Raw genomic sequence first — 17,839 nt, forward strand, 5'->3', positions numbered from 1 at the left:
AAACAAGCAGCCATGATTCCGATACCGCGGGATTTCAGGAACTTGTATGCAACTTCCTGTGGGTACTGTTGTTGCACCCCTCCCCCACCACTTGTTTCCCCATCGTAATGCGCAGCAAAACTCTTCAAAAAAAACAAGAAGGGTCTGTGGGAGTACGTGGGGAGCTGCCAGAAAGAGGGAAGTTGGGGTAGCTGCATCTGGTTGGTGGCCGGTTTGTGGGATGGGGAACCTCCACAGCGGGGCCGGGTGGCAGCAGCTTGACTGCAGGGTAGAGAGTGGTAGCCTGGCTGAGAACTGATGAAGTCTCAGGCCCTCTAGGGTTCCTCTGAGAGATGTTGACCCTATTAGGCAATGCAGAGGACAGAACAGAGGGGACCAGGAACTCTAATTAGGAACTGACCTTGCAACACTCCTGCCCAGTAAATCATGGCTGACGACCAGAACGTGACAAATGGCCACACAGGAAACAACAGTTCAGGAGCCAGGCCTCTGGTTGATCCTGAGTGCCTAACATCACCGCCGCTGCCTTAGGTTTCCTAGCTGCCCCACACGCTTGTCAAATGCATCCCAAGCTTAATTTATCATGGGTCAACACGGGCTGCTGAGCAAGGCCCCACCTGCTGGGTAGACACACAACACTGCCCTCCTGGCTTCTTGAGGGAGCAGAAGTGGGATCCGGGGCTGAGCACGGCCCTGCCCAGGTTCACTCCTATTCCTGAGGGGTGTCTGCCAGCGAGGGCCAGGATGCTGTCTGGGAAAGCCTTCCCTCTGTGACCAGCTGCTCTGTCTGTCTGTCCCTAGGTGCCCAGGAACTGGTGCGGATGGACAGGTAAGGCCCATGGAGACCTTCCTGAGGACACTTGCCACAACTGTGCCGTCCCAGTCAAAGTCTGGCAGCCTCTCCTTGCCTTCCCTGGGCTGTGGTCTCTGCTGGGCAGTATCTATCTACACCCAGCTTCTTATACAGCAGTTAATGCGGAAGGGGTTGGGGGAACTTTATAGCCAGGACAGACTGATTCTCCTGACTCCACTAGGTTCTTTCCCCAGCTCCTCTCCGGTCACTGCTTATATCACAATGGGGCTGAGAACACAGACATGGACTTCCTGGTCCTCCCTGTGCTCTGGGCCAGCTGTCAGGAAGGAGGTATGTCTGTGCAGTAGGGCCTCGGTTTAGCTGCCTGGCACAGCTGGTTAGAAGAGCATTTGCCATCTGCCATCTGTGCCGACTGGCTGTTTGCCCTGCCACCCCCTCACCCAGCTGGCTGGCTCCAACACTGCTTGGATGAGCAATGCACCCACCTTTGGGCCTCAGTGGTCAGCTGGGGTGGGGAATGGGAGGAAGCAGCTGAATCCAGGCAGACCCTGAAACATGCAAAGGAGGTCAGCACACGTGGAGTTGAGGCCCCAAGGAGTGCAGGGCACCCCAAAGAGAAAGCAGTCAGGCCACAAGGGCAGAGGCTGACCTAGCTCAGACGTCGTGGTGGTGGGGAGGGCAGCTTGGGGATGGAGTGGATGGGGAGTGTGTGTGGTGTGCCCTGGGCAGGAAGCTGGCATTGGGCCTGGCATGGAGGGCATCCTTGGGAACAGGCCATGCTCAGGAACTTGGCCCCAGTACATGTAATACCAAATTCAGAGCTCCTCCCTGGTGTCTGAAAGGAATGATATTTAAGACAGGTCACAAGAAGTCCTAGCTAGATCCTGCTAGAATCTCAGAATTAGAGCAGTCTTCAGAGGTTGTCCCACTCCTAGGGAGAAAGAAGGTATCCCTTTAGCTCAAGACAAGGTGTGGGGACAATCAGTCCTAAGGCCATTAATTCTACTGACCAAAGAGAGACTTGTCCCCTGATTCAAGAGGCCAGTGTCCTAGAGCCACTCTTACCTGGGGCTTCTTTCCTGGGCCTGGGGACAGATGGTCAAATGCCCTCAGCTAAGGGCAGGTGGGGAGTGCAGCCCAGCTATTCCTTCCTGGCCCTGGAGCCTCCCTTCCTGCTAGGAGATGCTGCTGAGGCCTAGGGTGGGAAGGCAGGTGAGGGGAAGGGTGGGGAGGTGAGGGGAGAGAAGTGAGGCAGGCCAGGTGGGAGGTCAGAGGCCTAGCCCAGGCAGCATGCATGACCTTCTATCCTGCTTCTCCAGCAACAACATTCAAGGAATTGAAAACCCTGGCTTTGAGACCTCTCCACCTTCCCATGGGATGCTGGAGGCCAAGCCCAGGCAGCCCCTGTCCTACATGGCCCAGCGGCAGCCTTCTGAGTCTGGGCGGCACCTGCTATCTGAGCCCAACACTCCTCTGTCTCCACCGGGCCCCGGGGATGTCTTCTTCCCCTCCCTAGGTGAGTGCTTCTCTTCCCTAACAGCGCTGTGACCGGCAGTGTACTGGCCACACTCCCCACCTTCCTGGGAATCCTCACAGCCTCAGAGTGTGGGATTGCGGCGGGAGTGGGGGGGATGACAGATAGAGGAGCCCCCCTTCACTCTGCTTTTCCTTTCTTTTGCAGACCCTGTCCCTGACTCCCCAAATTCTGAGGCCGTCTAAACCAGCTGGGGGCCCGTGGGAAGTTGTGGCTGGGCCTGGGGCAGGGGCAGTTGAGCCAGGGCTGGCCCTCTTACTGGTCCCTTTGGCCCTGGTTTCTTCCCTCCAAGCTGTAAGCTCAGACTCTTTGAAATACCCCTGATGGCCAGATCTTCCACCTCTCTGGATGGCAGAAGGGAGAAGGTGTTGGACAGTCCAGCCCCTCTCTCAAGGATGGTGAGAGGCTGGGATCCCACACCCCAGGGACCTGAAATTCACCAGCTACTGATGCCAGATGACCTCCATTCTCAAAGCCCCAGGACTGCCAGCTCCCGTGGCAGCCTCTCTCTCTGGGACATAAGCCCTGAGACCTGAGACTATAGATGCGCACTGGGCAGGCCTCCCAGTGCCACCCTCCAGGCCCAAGACACAAGATGTGCAGAGACTCTTCCCACTGCAGTGGGCCTGGCTGCCCACTCCCGCCTGAGACTGCTCATCCATCAGACTCACTCTTTGTAATCATGAGGCTCTGGGGCTAGGCCTGCCTGACCTGGCTGCCTTCTAACCAGCAGACTCTCTGAGGGGCTATCAACTGGTTAAACAAATCTGGGGCTCCCACTGCCCGTATTCTGGGTCCCCAGAATGCCAGAAGCCCCAAAACAGGAAGTACGCCCTGGGGCACGGTGACCACTGTGAGCCAATTGGCATCTTAGGCAATGGGAGCCAGGTCAGAGGTGGTACTGCCGCCTGCCATAGTGGGGAGTGGAGGGAGAGTGGGCTGGCGGGGGGCGGGGGCCTGCTGGGAAGGTTCAGAGGAGAGGGCTCCTCCCCCTCTCCCTGTGGTCAAGAGAGCTGGTGACTACATAATGTACTGCCCAAACTATGACGACTTTTCAGTGTGAAGAGGGGGTGCTATTAAGAATTACGTGGGTGACAGTGTAAAAACCCCATGGACAGATTGTAAGAGCTGGGTTGAAATCCCTACTCTGCTTCTGAGGTGCCTGAGGCCCAGGGAGCCCTCCACTGCCACCCCCAGTCTTCAAGGACCTCTGTTCCAGTCACTCTCCACGAGCCATCAGGGCAGCGGGACCCTGTTGGGTGGGAGGAGCGGGCGTGTCCACAGAAAGTCTGGGGCTGCTCTGCCCTAGACCCTCTGCTCCCATCTCCTGCTTCAGGCATGACCCGGGTTTGTCTTTATATACAAATAGGAGGGGAATCCTTTGTGGAATTTCAATTAAAGAGTTTTAAAGAGCAGAGAGGAGTGGGGAGGGAATCTCTGTACCCTGTGGGGTGAAAATGGGTGGTGGGGCCATTTGAACTAGACAGGCACCCTGGGCACTGCACTGTGGAGCGTGTCATTTCAATTGGGCATTCGTCTGCCAGCAGCCTACGCTGGCTCTGCTGAGCCGGGCCTGGGTGCTGAGAGCCCAGGCTTCTGGCCAGGATAAGGGCCCAGCAGGCAGGGAGATGCTCCCCTTGGCCGGGATGGGGATGGGAGAGGAGCAGCAGCAATGAGCCCCGGGCCTGCACCTGGAGCCAGGGAGCTCCCTTCTCAGGTCCAAGGCTGTGGGCCAGCGTGGGCCCTGAGCTGTACAGGGGGCTTGGGCCTCAAGACTGCACTGACACCTCCAGTGGCCAGAACACTGAACCCTGGCTCTTGCTTTGTCCCTGGGGGTCCACTCCTCTGTTTTCTTTGCTGCTGTGGACACTCAGTGCCAGCTGCCACAAAGAGAAGGTGCTCTCTTCACAGCTTGTGGGGTCCCAGGGGCAGGGATGGGCAGGGTAATACTTGCTCAAGGCAGGGCCAGGCTACCCCTGGGGTTGAAGGACAAGCCCACAGACTAGACTCCTCATCCCCCAGCTCAGAAAGAATGTTCCTGCCTGGTGGGGAGGCTGGCCTGGCCCAAACCTCATCTCTGACCTCAAGGTAGAGACAACTTCTAAGAATTTGGCTGCCAGACCCCAGGCCCACCTGCCGCTGTGTGGAGAAGGGAGGAGGCCCTGGAGTAGAAAGACACCACACTTCCTCCCCAGCTTCCTCCTGCGCGGCCTCGAGCTTGTCTCTGGACACGTACTAGTGAACGTATAGCTTCGTGGTTTCCTGTTTTCAGCGAAATTTACTCTGAGCTCCAGCCTCCATCTTCATCCATGACAACACACCCTGTCCCTAGCAACCCTAAAAGCACTCCCCGCTACCCCAGTGCTGTGGGGAAAGGCAGGGTACCCGGGTTGTCCCTCTGTGCTTGCCTCGAGTGGCAGTGCCTCTGGAGATGCCTGTGGGCTGGGGGGTGTGGAACAGAGTAGGGGAGCGAGAGCATGGTGCCTGCCTTTAGGGAGCTGGGAGGAGCCCTGGGAGGGAAATTTGCTTTTAGGCACTAAGTCATTGTTAAGAGAGGTATCAGGAATTATGGGGCCTGTAACCTCTCTCTTGATGTTCACATTTAGTAAAGATCTCCTGCCTTTATTTCCTCCAAGTGAGAGACTAAGGGAATAAGACTGACACTCTCTAAAAACACACTGCAGAGACCACTGGAGATGCTGCTGTTGGATCAGGTGGGCCCTGCCTGGGAGTCTGCGGTGTTAGACTAGGGTGGGTTTGCAGGAACCCCCGGGGGCCCTTCTCAGAAGACCAGCCCTGGGGACACTCTGGCTCCTGCCTGGCCAGAGCTCCCTCCTACACGTAGCAACCTGGGACAGAGGAGCTAACGCATCACCTTCTCCAGGGAGTGCTCTGTGGTGCAGGAATCGGGGGCTGCAGAGGCCTTGTCACCCTCCACCCTGGCTGGGGCTCTGGTGCCCTGCCTCCTGGAAGAGGCCTTCCGGGTGTCAGCTCGAGCTGACAGGGCTGGCCTAATTGTGTTGGGGGCTGGGCTAAGATTTGCTCAGGGAACTCAAAGGGAATAACAGTGGCAGAAAGAGGAACTGGGGATGGCAGCCAGGCTGCTAGGTGCAAAGGGCACTTGAGAAGCTGACACTCACAGCTCAGATGAACTTTTGTCCCAGCCCATCAAAAGTGCTGCCCATCCAGTCCTCCACTGGGACCGTACCCGCCACATGGCTGCCTCTCCTGCATGGCCCCTGGGTCTTCCTAACTGTTTTGGAGGTTAGGGAACTGTCCTGGAGTTCTAGGGCAGGGGTCCCATAACAGCCTGCCCTTTGGACCCTGTTACAGAGCTCATGACTGAAACGTAGCCACTGGGTGATGGGCTGAAGCAGGATGCCAGGGTTCTGTTCTCTGGACCACTCAGAGTCGGCAGGGCAACCTCTGACTCTCGACTGGCTCTAGTTCCCTGCAGCTTCGTCTGGGCCTCGTGGAATCTCCTCAACAGCAATGGTGCCCTGAGCTTTTGCAGGCCAAGGGACATGGGTTTTACTTTGTTTTGCAATTCTGATCTCTTGGTATGGCTTCCTGGGATTCTCAACTATCAATATAGTTCGATGGGAAAGTGCTGACATCCGCTACCAGTGCCTGCCTTGGGCACAGGATAGGGAAGGGCGGAATGTGTTCTGTATCTTTGCTCTTCTGTGATAATACTCTGGGCTTTCTGAAACACTTTCTCAGGTGTTTTGACTTCTTTGATTCCTACTCACTCCCTCCCCCCACAGAAAACCCTGGACGGTTTTATTGTTCCATTTAATGCACAGGAAAACTGAGGTTTCAAAAGGTTTGTGACATGTCATAACTGAATGTGGAACCAGGACTGAAGCCTGTGTCTCCTGCTTCCCAGCCCTGTGCTCCTTTCACTGCACTGAAGCAAGTCACCTTACAGGCCAGGACTTGGACTTGCTTACTGTGCATACCAGGCCCGGGGGATGAGCCTGTGCCCACAAGCCCATGGCTCCACTCCTTCCACATCAGTCTTTTCTCTCCCCTTCCTGCCTGGCAGCCCTGAAACCATGGGACTCCTAGGGGGCATGGCAGCCTGTGCACCCACTTGCTCGTGGGCGGGGAATGGGGAAGGTAGGAATTTATCGACCCACAGAGCCTCAGGGTCTCCGGGAGGACCTGAGCCAGTTGCTTGTGTAGCATTTGGGCAATTGCAGAACATTCTCGAGAAGCAGGGCTATAGGAAGGGCCTGGCTTGAATCAGGCTGGGCCAGAGAAGGCCGGCTTACTTGGCGTACAGCACGGGGAAGGGGCTGGGTTGGCGTTTTCCTGAGCTTGAGCAAGGGGAAGCAGGCTTCATAAACAGCAGCAGGATCCAAGTTTAATAAACAGAGGCGCCCTGGGCCTTAAAAATACGAGGTGAGCTGACAAGAGCAGCATTCCCCACTCACAGACTTTCATGGGGCCATTGCTGGCAGCTCTCGTACCAGAAGTGGTGGGAGATGTCCTGTCTTTCTGCCTAAACAGGTGTCTTCTGCAGGTCCCCACCAGCCTGAGAAGCCAGGGCTGGTTATCTGGGACTGTCTGACCTCTGGCTGTGATTCGTACAGCAGGAAGGTCCCCTTGGGAACCTCCCTCTCCCCATCCCCCTGCCAAGGTGCCTTTGTGGCTGGGGTTCAGCTTCTGACCTCTGAGTTGCCTCCCGTCCTTCCTCCCCGGCCCAGCCCTTCCTCTCGCAGAGGCCTCCTGATGGCCACTCAGACCCCCCACCCCCACCCCAAGCCTGGCCGCCCTGTCTGTGGCCTGGAGCAAGGCCGGGGACTGAGGCTGTACAACGACTTCCCTTGCTGGGTGGTACACCACTGTGTGACTGGCCTGGGCTGGCCCGGATGCCCCTTGCAGCCCAGCTGTTCTGAGCTCTGGGTGATACAGGGCTGAGAGCGGGGTGGGGATGTCCTTGGCTGTTTGTAGGAAAGCTCTGCTCTCAGGAAACGGGTGGAGGAGAGCCCAGGGAGAAAAGAGACGGGAGGGCTTGCATATAGGATTTCTCTTGGTTTTAGGGAGACTTTGTAGCCAAATCCCACCTTCCTGCTTAGGAAGCCTTATCCTTTAAGACATGGAGGCAAATGCCTTGTCCAGCACCTTCCATGGCTCCTGTCTCTGGACTTTTAGTACTCTGTCGCATCTGAGGGTTGTCAGCTCTCTGTTACGTGTCTATTTCCCCCCACTAACTGTAGGCTCTGTGAGGGCAGAGCTGTGTCCAACCCATCTCTGACTTAAATAGGCCTGGCACATATTTAGTGTTGAATGAACGAATGAAAAAAATGAATTAATAACTCTAACTTGCTCTTGTCCAACAGGAAGGTTGGTCCTGTGCTACCTCTGAGGGCTGGCTTGAACCAGGCAGATAATTGTAGGTGGGAACAAGAGGACTGTATGTGGGTCTGATGGGTGTCTTTAGACAGATGGATGTACCCTGTTGAACCATGGTGGCCTTTCCTGGAACTTTAAGATGGCTGGTCTGAGGCTTCTTGGGGCTCTGGTTGGTCTAGGAGAGGCTGGAATGATCCTACTTCTTCAAACTCTCCTCCAGAGAAATGTGCCCAATAGCAGAGAAGGTCCCTTCACTGGTCACCTTTGGGTTGGGGGCACTCATGATCCTGGCAGGTTCATAGTCCAGACGTGACAGTCTGGTCAGTGGCAGCAAATCTTCAAGGGTCCAGCACTCCTTGGAGACAAATGCCAATTCTGGGGAGCTGGGGGCAGTGGCTGTAGGGTTCTAACTTAGCTGGGGCAGGAGGGAGTGAAGGGGATGTCTGAGAAAGCATTGGCACCAGCCCCTGGGGCCTGCCACAGGAACATCATGGGGAGAATATGTAGACAGAGAGCCCTGCTCTGGGCTCTGAATGCTGCCCTGGGTCTAGACCACCTGCGGCTCCCTGGACCCGCCCTGGATTATCACTTGCTCTGAGGCCTTTGTTCGGGTTGATGCCCAGATCCAGAATATGCTTCCCCCCTTTGTTGTGCTAACTGTGACTGTCCAACGAGACAGCCCAGGTATCACCTGCCCCCAGGAAGCCTTCCCCAAGGCCCCACCTACACCTTGGCCTCACTGCCTCCCTTACTCGCTACATTTCACTGTGGCACACTGGCTTCATCTCTGTATCTCTGGGGCCTGGCACAGAGTGGGTATTCAGGGAATGCCGGCTGGCTGAATAGCTGAGCAAACACGGTCCAGGGCTAAGTTCTCAACAATGCTCCTGCGGTCCCTGCATTTCTTTACTGTGGTGTTGCCAAAAAAATATCAAATCAAAAGTGATCTTTTCCCAACGTGAAGAAGCAGAAAAAAACTTGAAGGACTGGAGTCATTTTGACTTAAAAGTTTTCTCCTAGAAATGTTTCCCCAGCTGGTACTTGATGCTGTTTGGCTATTACGATATTATAGCCCAGGAGCCCTATACACACACATGTACATACACCCCATCCCTGATCTTGGTCATCCTGGAGGTGTTTTCTGGGAGCAGAGTTAGTGATGACCAGGATGAGGAGGGTAGACAAAAGGAGACTGCATTTCTCACCACCCAAATCCCCACACTCCTACCAGGGAGCTGGAACAGGCTGAGACCTGCTTCAAGGAGGGCCAGAATGCTCTGTGTGTCTGAGGAGGCAGTGCCTGTGGGTCTCCACTGGGCTTGGATGGATCTCTACAGAGGGTATGGTCAACAGATGAAACTTCTGACCAGAGGGACCAGCCCCAAGTTCTGTGGGGACTGCGTGGGGAGTAGCCCACTCATTTTGAATGGTTAAATGTGGCTAGGGTGATTTCACATTTCTCGAATTCTCATTTCTTCCTGGGATCAAAAGGAAACCAGATGTTGCCTCCCCAACTCAGGGTCTTAGAATATTATGAGTCTCACCTACTGCCTCCTTGGGAAACTCCAGGACTGTGGGGTGTGGGGAAGCATGGGGAGTGGGCATGAGAATGGTGTGTGCAGTGGCCTAGGTCAGGATGAAGAAGAGCAGCGTGGCAAATGCTGAGCTGCCCATCTCTTTGTCGCTAACAGAGCCCTACTTTTATTTGAGGCAGTGTTATATGTGGCCTCCAAGTAATAAGCCAATCCCAACAATCCTGTCCCTCATTTTTTCCAACCTCCTTACAGCTAGGGTGCCCCTGAGTACCTCTTCTGGCCAATGAGTCACAAGAGAACTCTGGAGAATAGTTCCAGAAAATTTTGTGCTTTCCTGATAAAAAGGCAGAAATTGCTTGCACGGCTCTTTGGTTTTTTTTTTTTGTCATTTTATGCCTTGAATGCTGACATGATGGCTGGAGCTATAGCAACCATATTGCCACCATAAGGGAAAGGACAAGAAACATTAGCTCTGACATCACTGAGCACAAAATCAAAGTTTGTAATTCTCTGCAGAATTGCTGTTATGTGATAAAAATGTATTCTCATTTATTTATGAATCCATATTCGAGTTTCTGTTACTTATAATCAAACACATCTTTAAATGCTATTGGAGAAATGACCAAGAAGGTGATTCACTCTGAAGCTAGGTGCAGGTACAGAGGGGTTGCCACATAAAAAAACTGAGTCCCTCCGTGTCGCCACAACAAATGATACCCTACCTGTTATATGTGTTCTGTAAATATGTTTCTGTTTGGCTTACTGGGTGTGATTGGTTGAAGTGATTACTATCATCCTGGGGTCTTCAGGATGTGGTTTCCTTGGATTGGCCCAATTCCACCATCCTCCCCAGAGGAACTCTACATAAAAAGCCCAGCCCAGACCTGCTCTGACCCTACAGTCCATAGTGCTATTGCCGAGGAGAGGGGTCTAACAGAGTCACCTTTGGGGGGCAGAAGGATGGAGCTGAGGTCTCATTTACAATCAGGGTGCTTAGGATAAACAGATTACACAAATGTCCCAGTGCTTACACCTCCCTGTATCTGCACTCTGTGCAATGTGCCTCTGCAGTTCATTCCTTCAAGAGATCAAGTTTATTTCCCCACATCATGAACCTGGGCTGGCCTTCTGGCTTGCTGTGGCAAACAGAAATGTGGCAGAAGCAACCATGTTCAGCTCCAAGCCTGGGCCTTATGAGGCCTTGCATGCTTCTGCTCTTTCCCTGGACCTTTTCTGGCTCCACATGAACCAGCATGGACTAGCCTTCTAGAAGGAGAGAGAGAGGTGGCCCAGTTGCCCTGTTATCCCGGCTGATTGGCAACCAAGCCCCAAAAGAACAGTTATCCAACTGGCACACACAGCTGCCCACACACACATGTGGGAGCCCAGCTGACAGCAGAGCCACCCTCCAGCTAAGCCAGGTCTCCACTGCCAGCCTGCAGAACTGGAGCTAAGTCAATGGTTGTTTAATGCCTCTTTGGTTTGGTTTTGAATGCAGGAATATTGTGGTGATAAGATAGTTGATACACTTCTCTTCCTCATGGCTTACCAAGCGCTTTCACAGACAAGAACGAACTCAATTCCCCACACACCACCTATGAAGCAGATATTACCTCTCTTTTATAGATGATAAAACCAATATTCAGAGAGGTCCTGACTTGCTCACGATCATGCAGCCAGCTCACAGCAGAAATCACACCCCAGCCCATTGCCCCACATGGCATCACCATCCAGCCCCACCGGTCCCACCTCCTTCTCCAACTCTGCAGACTTTGCACACTGCCTTGGGCAGCAGCCCCACCCATTCACGCACCAGGCTGGATCACAGACATGAGCCCCGTGACCCAGAAATGTTGCCACAGCATGTTACACCAACACGACGCAGGGGAAGAGGCCAGAGGGCACTTTCCCCATTTGGCACAGAGGCCCACAAATATGCAGCACACTTGGCTGGCGGAGTGCAGGCTGGCCAGACCCCGAGGTACAGGTTCACTCTGCATGGTCTCCTAGCACTGCCCTGGGTGAGCAAACATGGCTAAATCAAGGCTCAGAGTGGCTGCAGAAGCAAGTGAACGGGCACCCTAGCTTGGCACACACAGGCCCTCCATAAAGTACTCACAGGCTGAGGGATTCAAGGCATGATAAAGCAGTTGTTGCATACTCACTGGCGCGTGGCATTCCACTCCTACCCATCTCGTCTTGGGGCACAGAGCACGGAGCTGCCCTCTGCCACCCTCCTATCCCAGCGGCCACCCCTGATCACTCACCGATAGGGTAGGGGTGCCCTCGTCCTCCACGGTGACCACCAGGTGGTAGAAGCTCTGACGCTCACGGTCCGGTGGGGCAGGGCGAGTGGCGATCTCGCCACTGATGCGGTCCATGCGGAAGGTCATGTCCTCATTGCCCCCGGTGATATAGTAGGACAGGACGCTGTTGATCCCGATGTCACGGTCGGTGGCTCTCACCTGGACCACAGCAGTGCCCCCGCCCACGTTCTGGGGGGAAAGCAAGAAAGTGGTCATTCCGGGTTCAAGGCCTTTGGGGCACAGTCTAGCTCCTGCTCCTGTTCGGGAGCCCAAGACTTGGACCTCTAGAAAGCTCTGCTCTGATGACCCTGGGACAACGATGAGGCAGATAAAGATGACGGTGGCGAACATCCTGCGGGTACCTACTACATGCCTCGGCCTTCGTGAACACATCCAATCCTCTTACAATGCTATAGATTAGGTCACCCTATTTACAGATGCAAAAACTGAGGTTCAGGAAAGGAATGTGTGCAAATCACACAGCCCGTCAGTGGCAGAGCCAGGATCTGAATCGAGGGAGATCTTCATGAATGTCCAACCTGACATACCCACTAGTGCCTGGGCAAAACTTTTCCTGGAGTGGCATAATCTCACGACTGAATAATAAATGGATTGTTTATACAGATATCAAAAACAAACTTACAGTTACCAAAGGGGAAACTGGGGGTGAGGAGTGGGCATAAATCAGGAGTTTAGGAGGAACATACACAGCCTACTATACATAAGATAGATAATCAGCAGGGACCTATAGCACCATGGGTTTGGGTGGACTCTGGGAGTTGGTGATGGACAGGGAGGCCTGGTGTGCTGCAGTCCATGGGGTCGCAAAGAGTCGGACATGACTGAGCAACTGAATTGAACTGAACTGCATAGCTCAGGGAACTCTACTCAATATTCTGTGATAACCTATATGAGAAAAGAATCTGAAAAACAATGAGTATATGTATAACTGAATCACTTTGTTGTATACCTGAAACTATCACAATATTGTAAATCAACTATACTCCAATAAATATTTTTTTTTAAATGAACAGTTTTATTTAAAGGCAGCTCTCCCAGGTAAACCTCAGTTTCCTGTTGGTAGTGAAATGCCACTTTCTTCTTTCCCTTTTTTGTTTCCAGGACCTGGCCCAGGTGTTAGGGATTGAACCATGAAAGAGTAAGCCATGTCCCCACCCCCATGATCTGAGAGACTAGTGGGCCAGGCAGATATTTACACAGGTGCTTCACAGTTGGCTATACCCACTCTTCGTTCTGGACAGCGCTATGGGCCCCAGGGCCGCCCTCACCTCGTTGACACTGACGTTGTATCCAAAGGGGCTCTCGATCACTGGAGGGTTGTCATTGATGTCCAGGACGGTCACCCGCAGGATGTGGTCCTTCTTCCGTGGAGGGGTGCCACGGTCGGACGCCACAATCTGCAAGGAGGGGGAAGACTGGAGTCAGGGTTAAAAGGTGGGGGCTGGATGAGGAGGAGTCCAGATGGGCTGTCTGCTCAGGGGAGAGGACTGCAAGGTCAGAGAGACTTGCTGGCCCATCCCGGCCCCCTGGCCCTTCGACTCTCCCCAAGGTTTGCACCTTCTGCCCATGCTGCAAACAATTGTTGCCCAATTCTTGTCTGTTTGGAGACCTGTCTTTGCAATCTGACACTGATGTGTTTAGTCTTTACCTCCCTATTCTGCTCCCAACTGTAACCTTGGACCTACAACCAGACCCACAGCTCCTGTGATTAGCTTCTATGCCTCTGTTCCATGCACTCAGATCTGCTCTCTGGCAAATAGAGAAAGAGCTTCAAATCATCTTTTCAGGAATGAGCGAGAATCCTCAGGCTCATAGACTGAGCCTGTCCCTAGGAGCCTTGATATTTTCTGGAGGCCTACAGTGTGCTAGAGCTCAGATCGCTGCAGAAGCACGGCTATGGGGTCCCCAGAGACCCCTCAGGACACACAGTGCATACGTGCATGCTACGTCACTCCAGTCTTGTCCGACTCTGTGATTCTATGGACTGTAGCTAGACTCCTCTGTCCATGGGGATTCTCCAGGCAGGAATACTGGAGTGGGTTGCCGTGCCCTCCTCCAGGGGATCCTCCCAACCCAGGGATGGAACCCGCATCTCCTGTGACTCCTGCACTGGGAGGCGAGGCGTTTACCACTAGGGCCACCTGGGAAGCCCCAGGAAACACGGGAGCCAGAGCCGTTCAGCAATAACGGAGGCCTCCGGAATTCCTCACCCGCCTTTACATCTCACCTCAGCTGAGGAAGTCAGGTCTTTCTGCCCATTGCGTAAGAGGGGAAACTGAGGCCCAGACAGAACAGATCACTTGCCCTGCTCACAGTGTGCCTGTGGGAGAGCCAGTGCTCTATCAGCTGCCAGGCTTTCTCTCCTGGCTCTTACAGCAGGGACGACCACCCCCGCTGCTTCCTACTCTGGGTCCAGGGACCCCTTCCAGCACACCTTTTTTCCCAGGTCAGCCTTGCTCATGCTCTTGGCCCCAAGGGATGCTGCCTGCCCCACGGTACTTGGTGATGCGGGAAGCTGACCACCAGGGTGTGCTGATGGGCTGAGTGCTCTTGGGATGGAAGGGGTTGCTGCCCACCTTGAGGATGTACTGGTCCAGCTCTTCTCTGTCCAGGGGTCTGGCCACAAATATTTCGCCAATGGAGTCGTTGGTGGTGACAATCTCAAAGGCCCCGGCGATGTTACCAGAGGCCAGAGAAAAGACCACCTGTCAGGGGAGAGAGAGGGTGAGGGGTGAGGGTGAAGAAGTGGAGAGGACGAGAAGCTGGCCAAGCCAAGGTGCGCTCCCCTGTCCACCAGGGCCCTCTGCTCAGCCTGGGCAATTGAGAAAAATGTGTTTTATGCAGAAGTGATTATATCCCTCAAAATGGGGTCCACTGAGAGGGCTCCAGGGGATGGGGAATGATGTGAGCATACTGGCCTGGGGCCAGAAAGGCAGGTGTGAGTCCCACTACAGGTGATTTCCCAAGGTGGGGGGCAGGGAAGCACTGAGCCCCCTGCAAGGAGAGGCACAGCCCTGGTGTCACGTGGGCTCTGTTCGGCTCTCACAACAGCTCTGATAAAGGAGCTGTCCTCTTCAGCTCAGAGAGGAGGCGCAGGAACAAGCAGCTGTTGGCAAGGTCACACAGCTTGCAAGCGTCCAAGAGAACAAGGATTTGAACCCACAGGCTTCTGACTCTAGAGCCCCCTAGAGGTGTCCAGGCATTTAAAAAACGGTGGAAACCTCCTCCAACACGGCTCAATTTGTAGGACAGATCAAAGTGGTGTGAAGACTGGCGTGCTGTCACCCCTCTCCCTTGAGCTTGCAGGGTGCCCCAACCTGTAGCGGTGGGGGGGCCCGAGAAGCAGGGGGAGGAGGAGTGTGTCCTCCTGGGGCCCTGGGGCTGTGTGGGGAGGGCTGGCCCCTGGGGTGAGATGCTGTGTGGTTTGTGGATAAGGTGAACAAGGGGTCATGGAAAGGTTAAAACCCTCTGTGTTCAGCTCGCTGCGGGGGCTGAGCTATGGCCAGTCGTGGGTGCCATGTCCCTAGGACCCAGGCAGGGCTGACAGCTTGCAAAGCTCTGTCTCCAGCCCTGGACATGGACTGTGGTGAGGGCAGGGTCATCTGCTCAGGGCCCGGCAGAGCCTGGATGACCTCCTCCTACTCAGGACGGGGACGGCTCCAGCGACCCCTCTGGCTGAAGGGCTGTGGGAGCCCTCGCTCACAGCGCGGCTCTGGACTATTTCACTGGTACCCACCTGCCCGTTGCTGCCAGCGTCTGGATCCCGGGCCTTGACAGTGGCCACACGCTGGCCCACGGTGCAGTCCTCAGGCACACTGATCGCTGAGTCGGAGGTGAAGTCGAACCGGGGGCTGTTGTCATTCTCGTCCAGCACAGTGATGTAGACCTGGGAGTGAACATGCCCAGAGACCTCCACCTCCTTCCCTTCTTGGGCCCCAAAGATGGGGTCCCACTGTGGGCCCAGCGGGGACCACACCTCCAATCAGTTTCTGCAGGTCAGCAAGCTTTCAGAGCCTGCCTAGGCCAACCTGACTCTATACGGAGGCCCTGAGTGCATTTCTTCTGAGAGTCGGGTGCCAGGGGGCTGGAGGGCACTCAGAAGTGGTGGGGCTTGGGAGAACTGGAAGGCATAGCCCTGGCTAAAGGAAATGGAAGCTACTTAGTTCCAAATTTGTGAGGGTGTGTCAGCTTGGCATTGGCATAGCTTCCTGTTTTTCAAAAGGAACTAAGGAATCCAGATTTTTATGTGGAATTAGATGGTGATTAATTAAAAAAATTTTTTTTGTGTGTGTGCAGCCCAGCTTAAACACATCTGGTAACCAAGTATTGCCCAAAGGCCTCTTCATTTGCACCTTTTGAGGGAAGGAAACAGGGCTCAGGAGCAGGAGAGGGGACACAGGTGGCTTGGTGGTCCCAATATGGAAAAGGAAGGGAGGGACTTTTCCAACTACCAGATGAAAACAGGGGACATGTAAGTTGCATGCGAAGAGCACACTGTTTTGTGCCTGAAGCTCAGGCTTCTCCTGCAGAGTCTGAAGAGCAAGCCTGGAGAGAAGGCCCAGCTGCGGATGCAGCTTCCAGCCCATGGATGGCCATGGGCCATGCGGCCAGTCATAGGTGCCCCTCAGGTTCACTGATGAGGGGACTGAAGTTGGGGTGGGAGGGAAGCAGGCTCAGGGTTTAGCAATCCCAAGCCAGGCCTCCCCACCACCTCACTCTCCTCCCTCAGGCCTGGGGCTCCTGGGCTCCCAGGTCTACTTGTTCCTAGTGTGCACAGAACTCCATGGGGAACCTGTGGAAGCTCACTGCCATGCAGAGAACGTTCCATTTCATGCCCCCTCCTTCCTAATCAGGATTTCCCCCTTCTCAGTTCTAACCACACTTCCAAATTTTAGGCAGCTGTCAGAAATGTAGGGAACAAACCCAGGCTTCACAGCAGGGGCAATTCCACCTCTTAACAGCTGTGTGATATGGCAAAAGTTATTCAGCTTCTCTGATTTTCCATTTCCTCAGATGAGAGGAGGAACAAGAACACCTACAGCATCAGGATGCTAGAAGGAATAAATGAGCCAACAAAAAGTGATGGTGCAGCAAAAAGTGGTCCCTGCCCTGTGTCTGGTCTGACAAGACGCTGCCTATCCATCACGAAGGTTCGTCAGGGAGTTCTGCGAAGTCCTAGAGCCCCAGTCTGTTCACCTGTGAAATGGGCATAATAATGTCTACCATGCTGTTCTCAGGGGGGAAACAAACAAGCCCCCCACAATCTGTGTGTCTTAGTTGCTCAGTTGTGTCCGACTCTGCGACCTCGTGGACTGTGGTCTGCCAGGCTCCTCTGTCCATGGGATTTTTCCAGGCAAGAATACTGGAGTGGGTTGCCATTTCCTCCTCCAGGGGACCTTCCTGACCCAGGGATTGGACTCATGTCTCCTGTGTCTCCTGCACCGCAGACAGATTCTTTATCCTCTGGGCCATCCGGGAAGCACTCTCCCAAACTCTTCTCTCTCTGGTCAAGGTCTTGTGGGGAATCCCCGTGTTTTCTCTCACATCAGGGCCTCTGCACATGCCATTTCCTCCACCTGAGATGCTCTTCCTTCTCTATGCTTTCTGAGGAATCTCAGCTTGAATCACTTCCTCCAGGAAGCCTTCCTCGATTTCCCTGATATCTTATTATCCATTCTGTTGTGGCATATATTTATCGGTGTGGTAATTTGATCAGTGTCTTTCCCCTCCTCTATTTTATGTCTGTGAAGGCAGAGGCTGCGTCTGATTTTGGCTTCCTGTTGCATATGGCCTAAGCCAGCCCAGAGACTGGCACACAGTAGGTGCTCCCTCTAGGATTACTGCTCTGATGATGTGCTCCGGCAATGGGACTCTGCATCCGTGAGTGAGGAGGGAGAGCAGGTACCAAGATCTACGGGAAGGAGCCATGGGTCTGTGCCCTCACCCAGGGTCTCATGGTCCAAATATCCCCACCCCTATCCCTCAAAAGCCCAAGAATATTACTCAGAGCTCCTACAGCAGAGCTGTCTCCGCCCAGCCTGCCCCTTCCGGCTGCCTCCCCACCCGTCTTAGGGCCACAGGGGCTGCTGGGACTGGGGAGGAGTCAGGTGTAGGTGAGCTGTGGTTTGGGGGTTCCGGCCTCACAGAGGAAATGGTGCTGCCTTTAAAAGGTTCCTCAGCCTGCCTCCACTCCGACACCTCCAAGTCTGGGGCTGATAGGGCTGGTGTATCTGGGCCAGTGGCTCTGGGAGCCTCTGAGAGGAAGCCA

At 54.4% G+C, this 17,839-nt stretch overlaps 2 protein-coding genes across 3 annotated transcripts in view; one reads left to right on the forward strand and one right to left on the reverse strand.

Annotated features, from left to right (window-relative positions):
• VSIR (V-set immunoregulatory receptor) overlaps nucleotides 1-7,678 on the forward strand; it is a 29,274-nt gene extending 21,596 nt beyond the window's left edge. For both annotated transcript variants that reach the window (XM_040242534.1, XM_040242533.1), the window contains exons 5-7: nucleotides 802-829; nucleotides 2,134-2,330; nucleotides 2,496-7,678. In XM_040242534.1, coding sequence (XP_040098468.1) covers nucleotides 802-829; nucleotides 2,134-2,330; nucleotides 2,496-2,533 — 263 coding nt within the window. In that variant the 3' untranslated portion in view covers nucleotides 2,534-7,678. The remainder of the gene's footprint in view (nucleotides 1-801; nucleotides 830-2,133; nucleotides 2,331-2,495) is intronic.
• The window catches only part of CDH23 (cadherin related 23), a 393,840-nt gene that overhangs the window by 65,568 nt on the left and 310,433 nt on the right, over nucleotides 1-17,839 (reverse strand). Inside the window, exons 33-36 of the mRNA XM_040242525.1 lie at nucleotides 15,308-15,457; nucleotides 14,148-14,276; nucleotides 12,840-12,968; nucleotides 11,512-11,739 (exon numbers count right to left, since the gene is read on the reverse strand). Of these exons, the coding sequence (XP_040098459.1) occupies nucleotides 11,512-11,739; nucleotides 12,840-12,968; nucleotides 14,148-14,276; nucleotides 15,308-15,457 (636 nt within the window). The remainder of the gene's footprint in view (nucleotides 1-11,511; nucleotides 11,740-12,839; nucleotides 12,969-14,147; nucleotides 14,277-15,307; nucleotides 15,458-17,839) is intronic.

This window comes from Oryx dammah, unplaced genomic scaffold (genome assembly GCF_014754425.2).
Source record: "Oryx dammah isolate SB20612 unplaced genomic scaffold, SCBI_Odam_1.1 HiC_scaffold_6, whole genome shotgun sequence".
NCBI lineage: Eukaryota > Metazoa > Chordata > Mammalia > Artiodactyla > Bovidae > Oryx > Oryx dammah.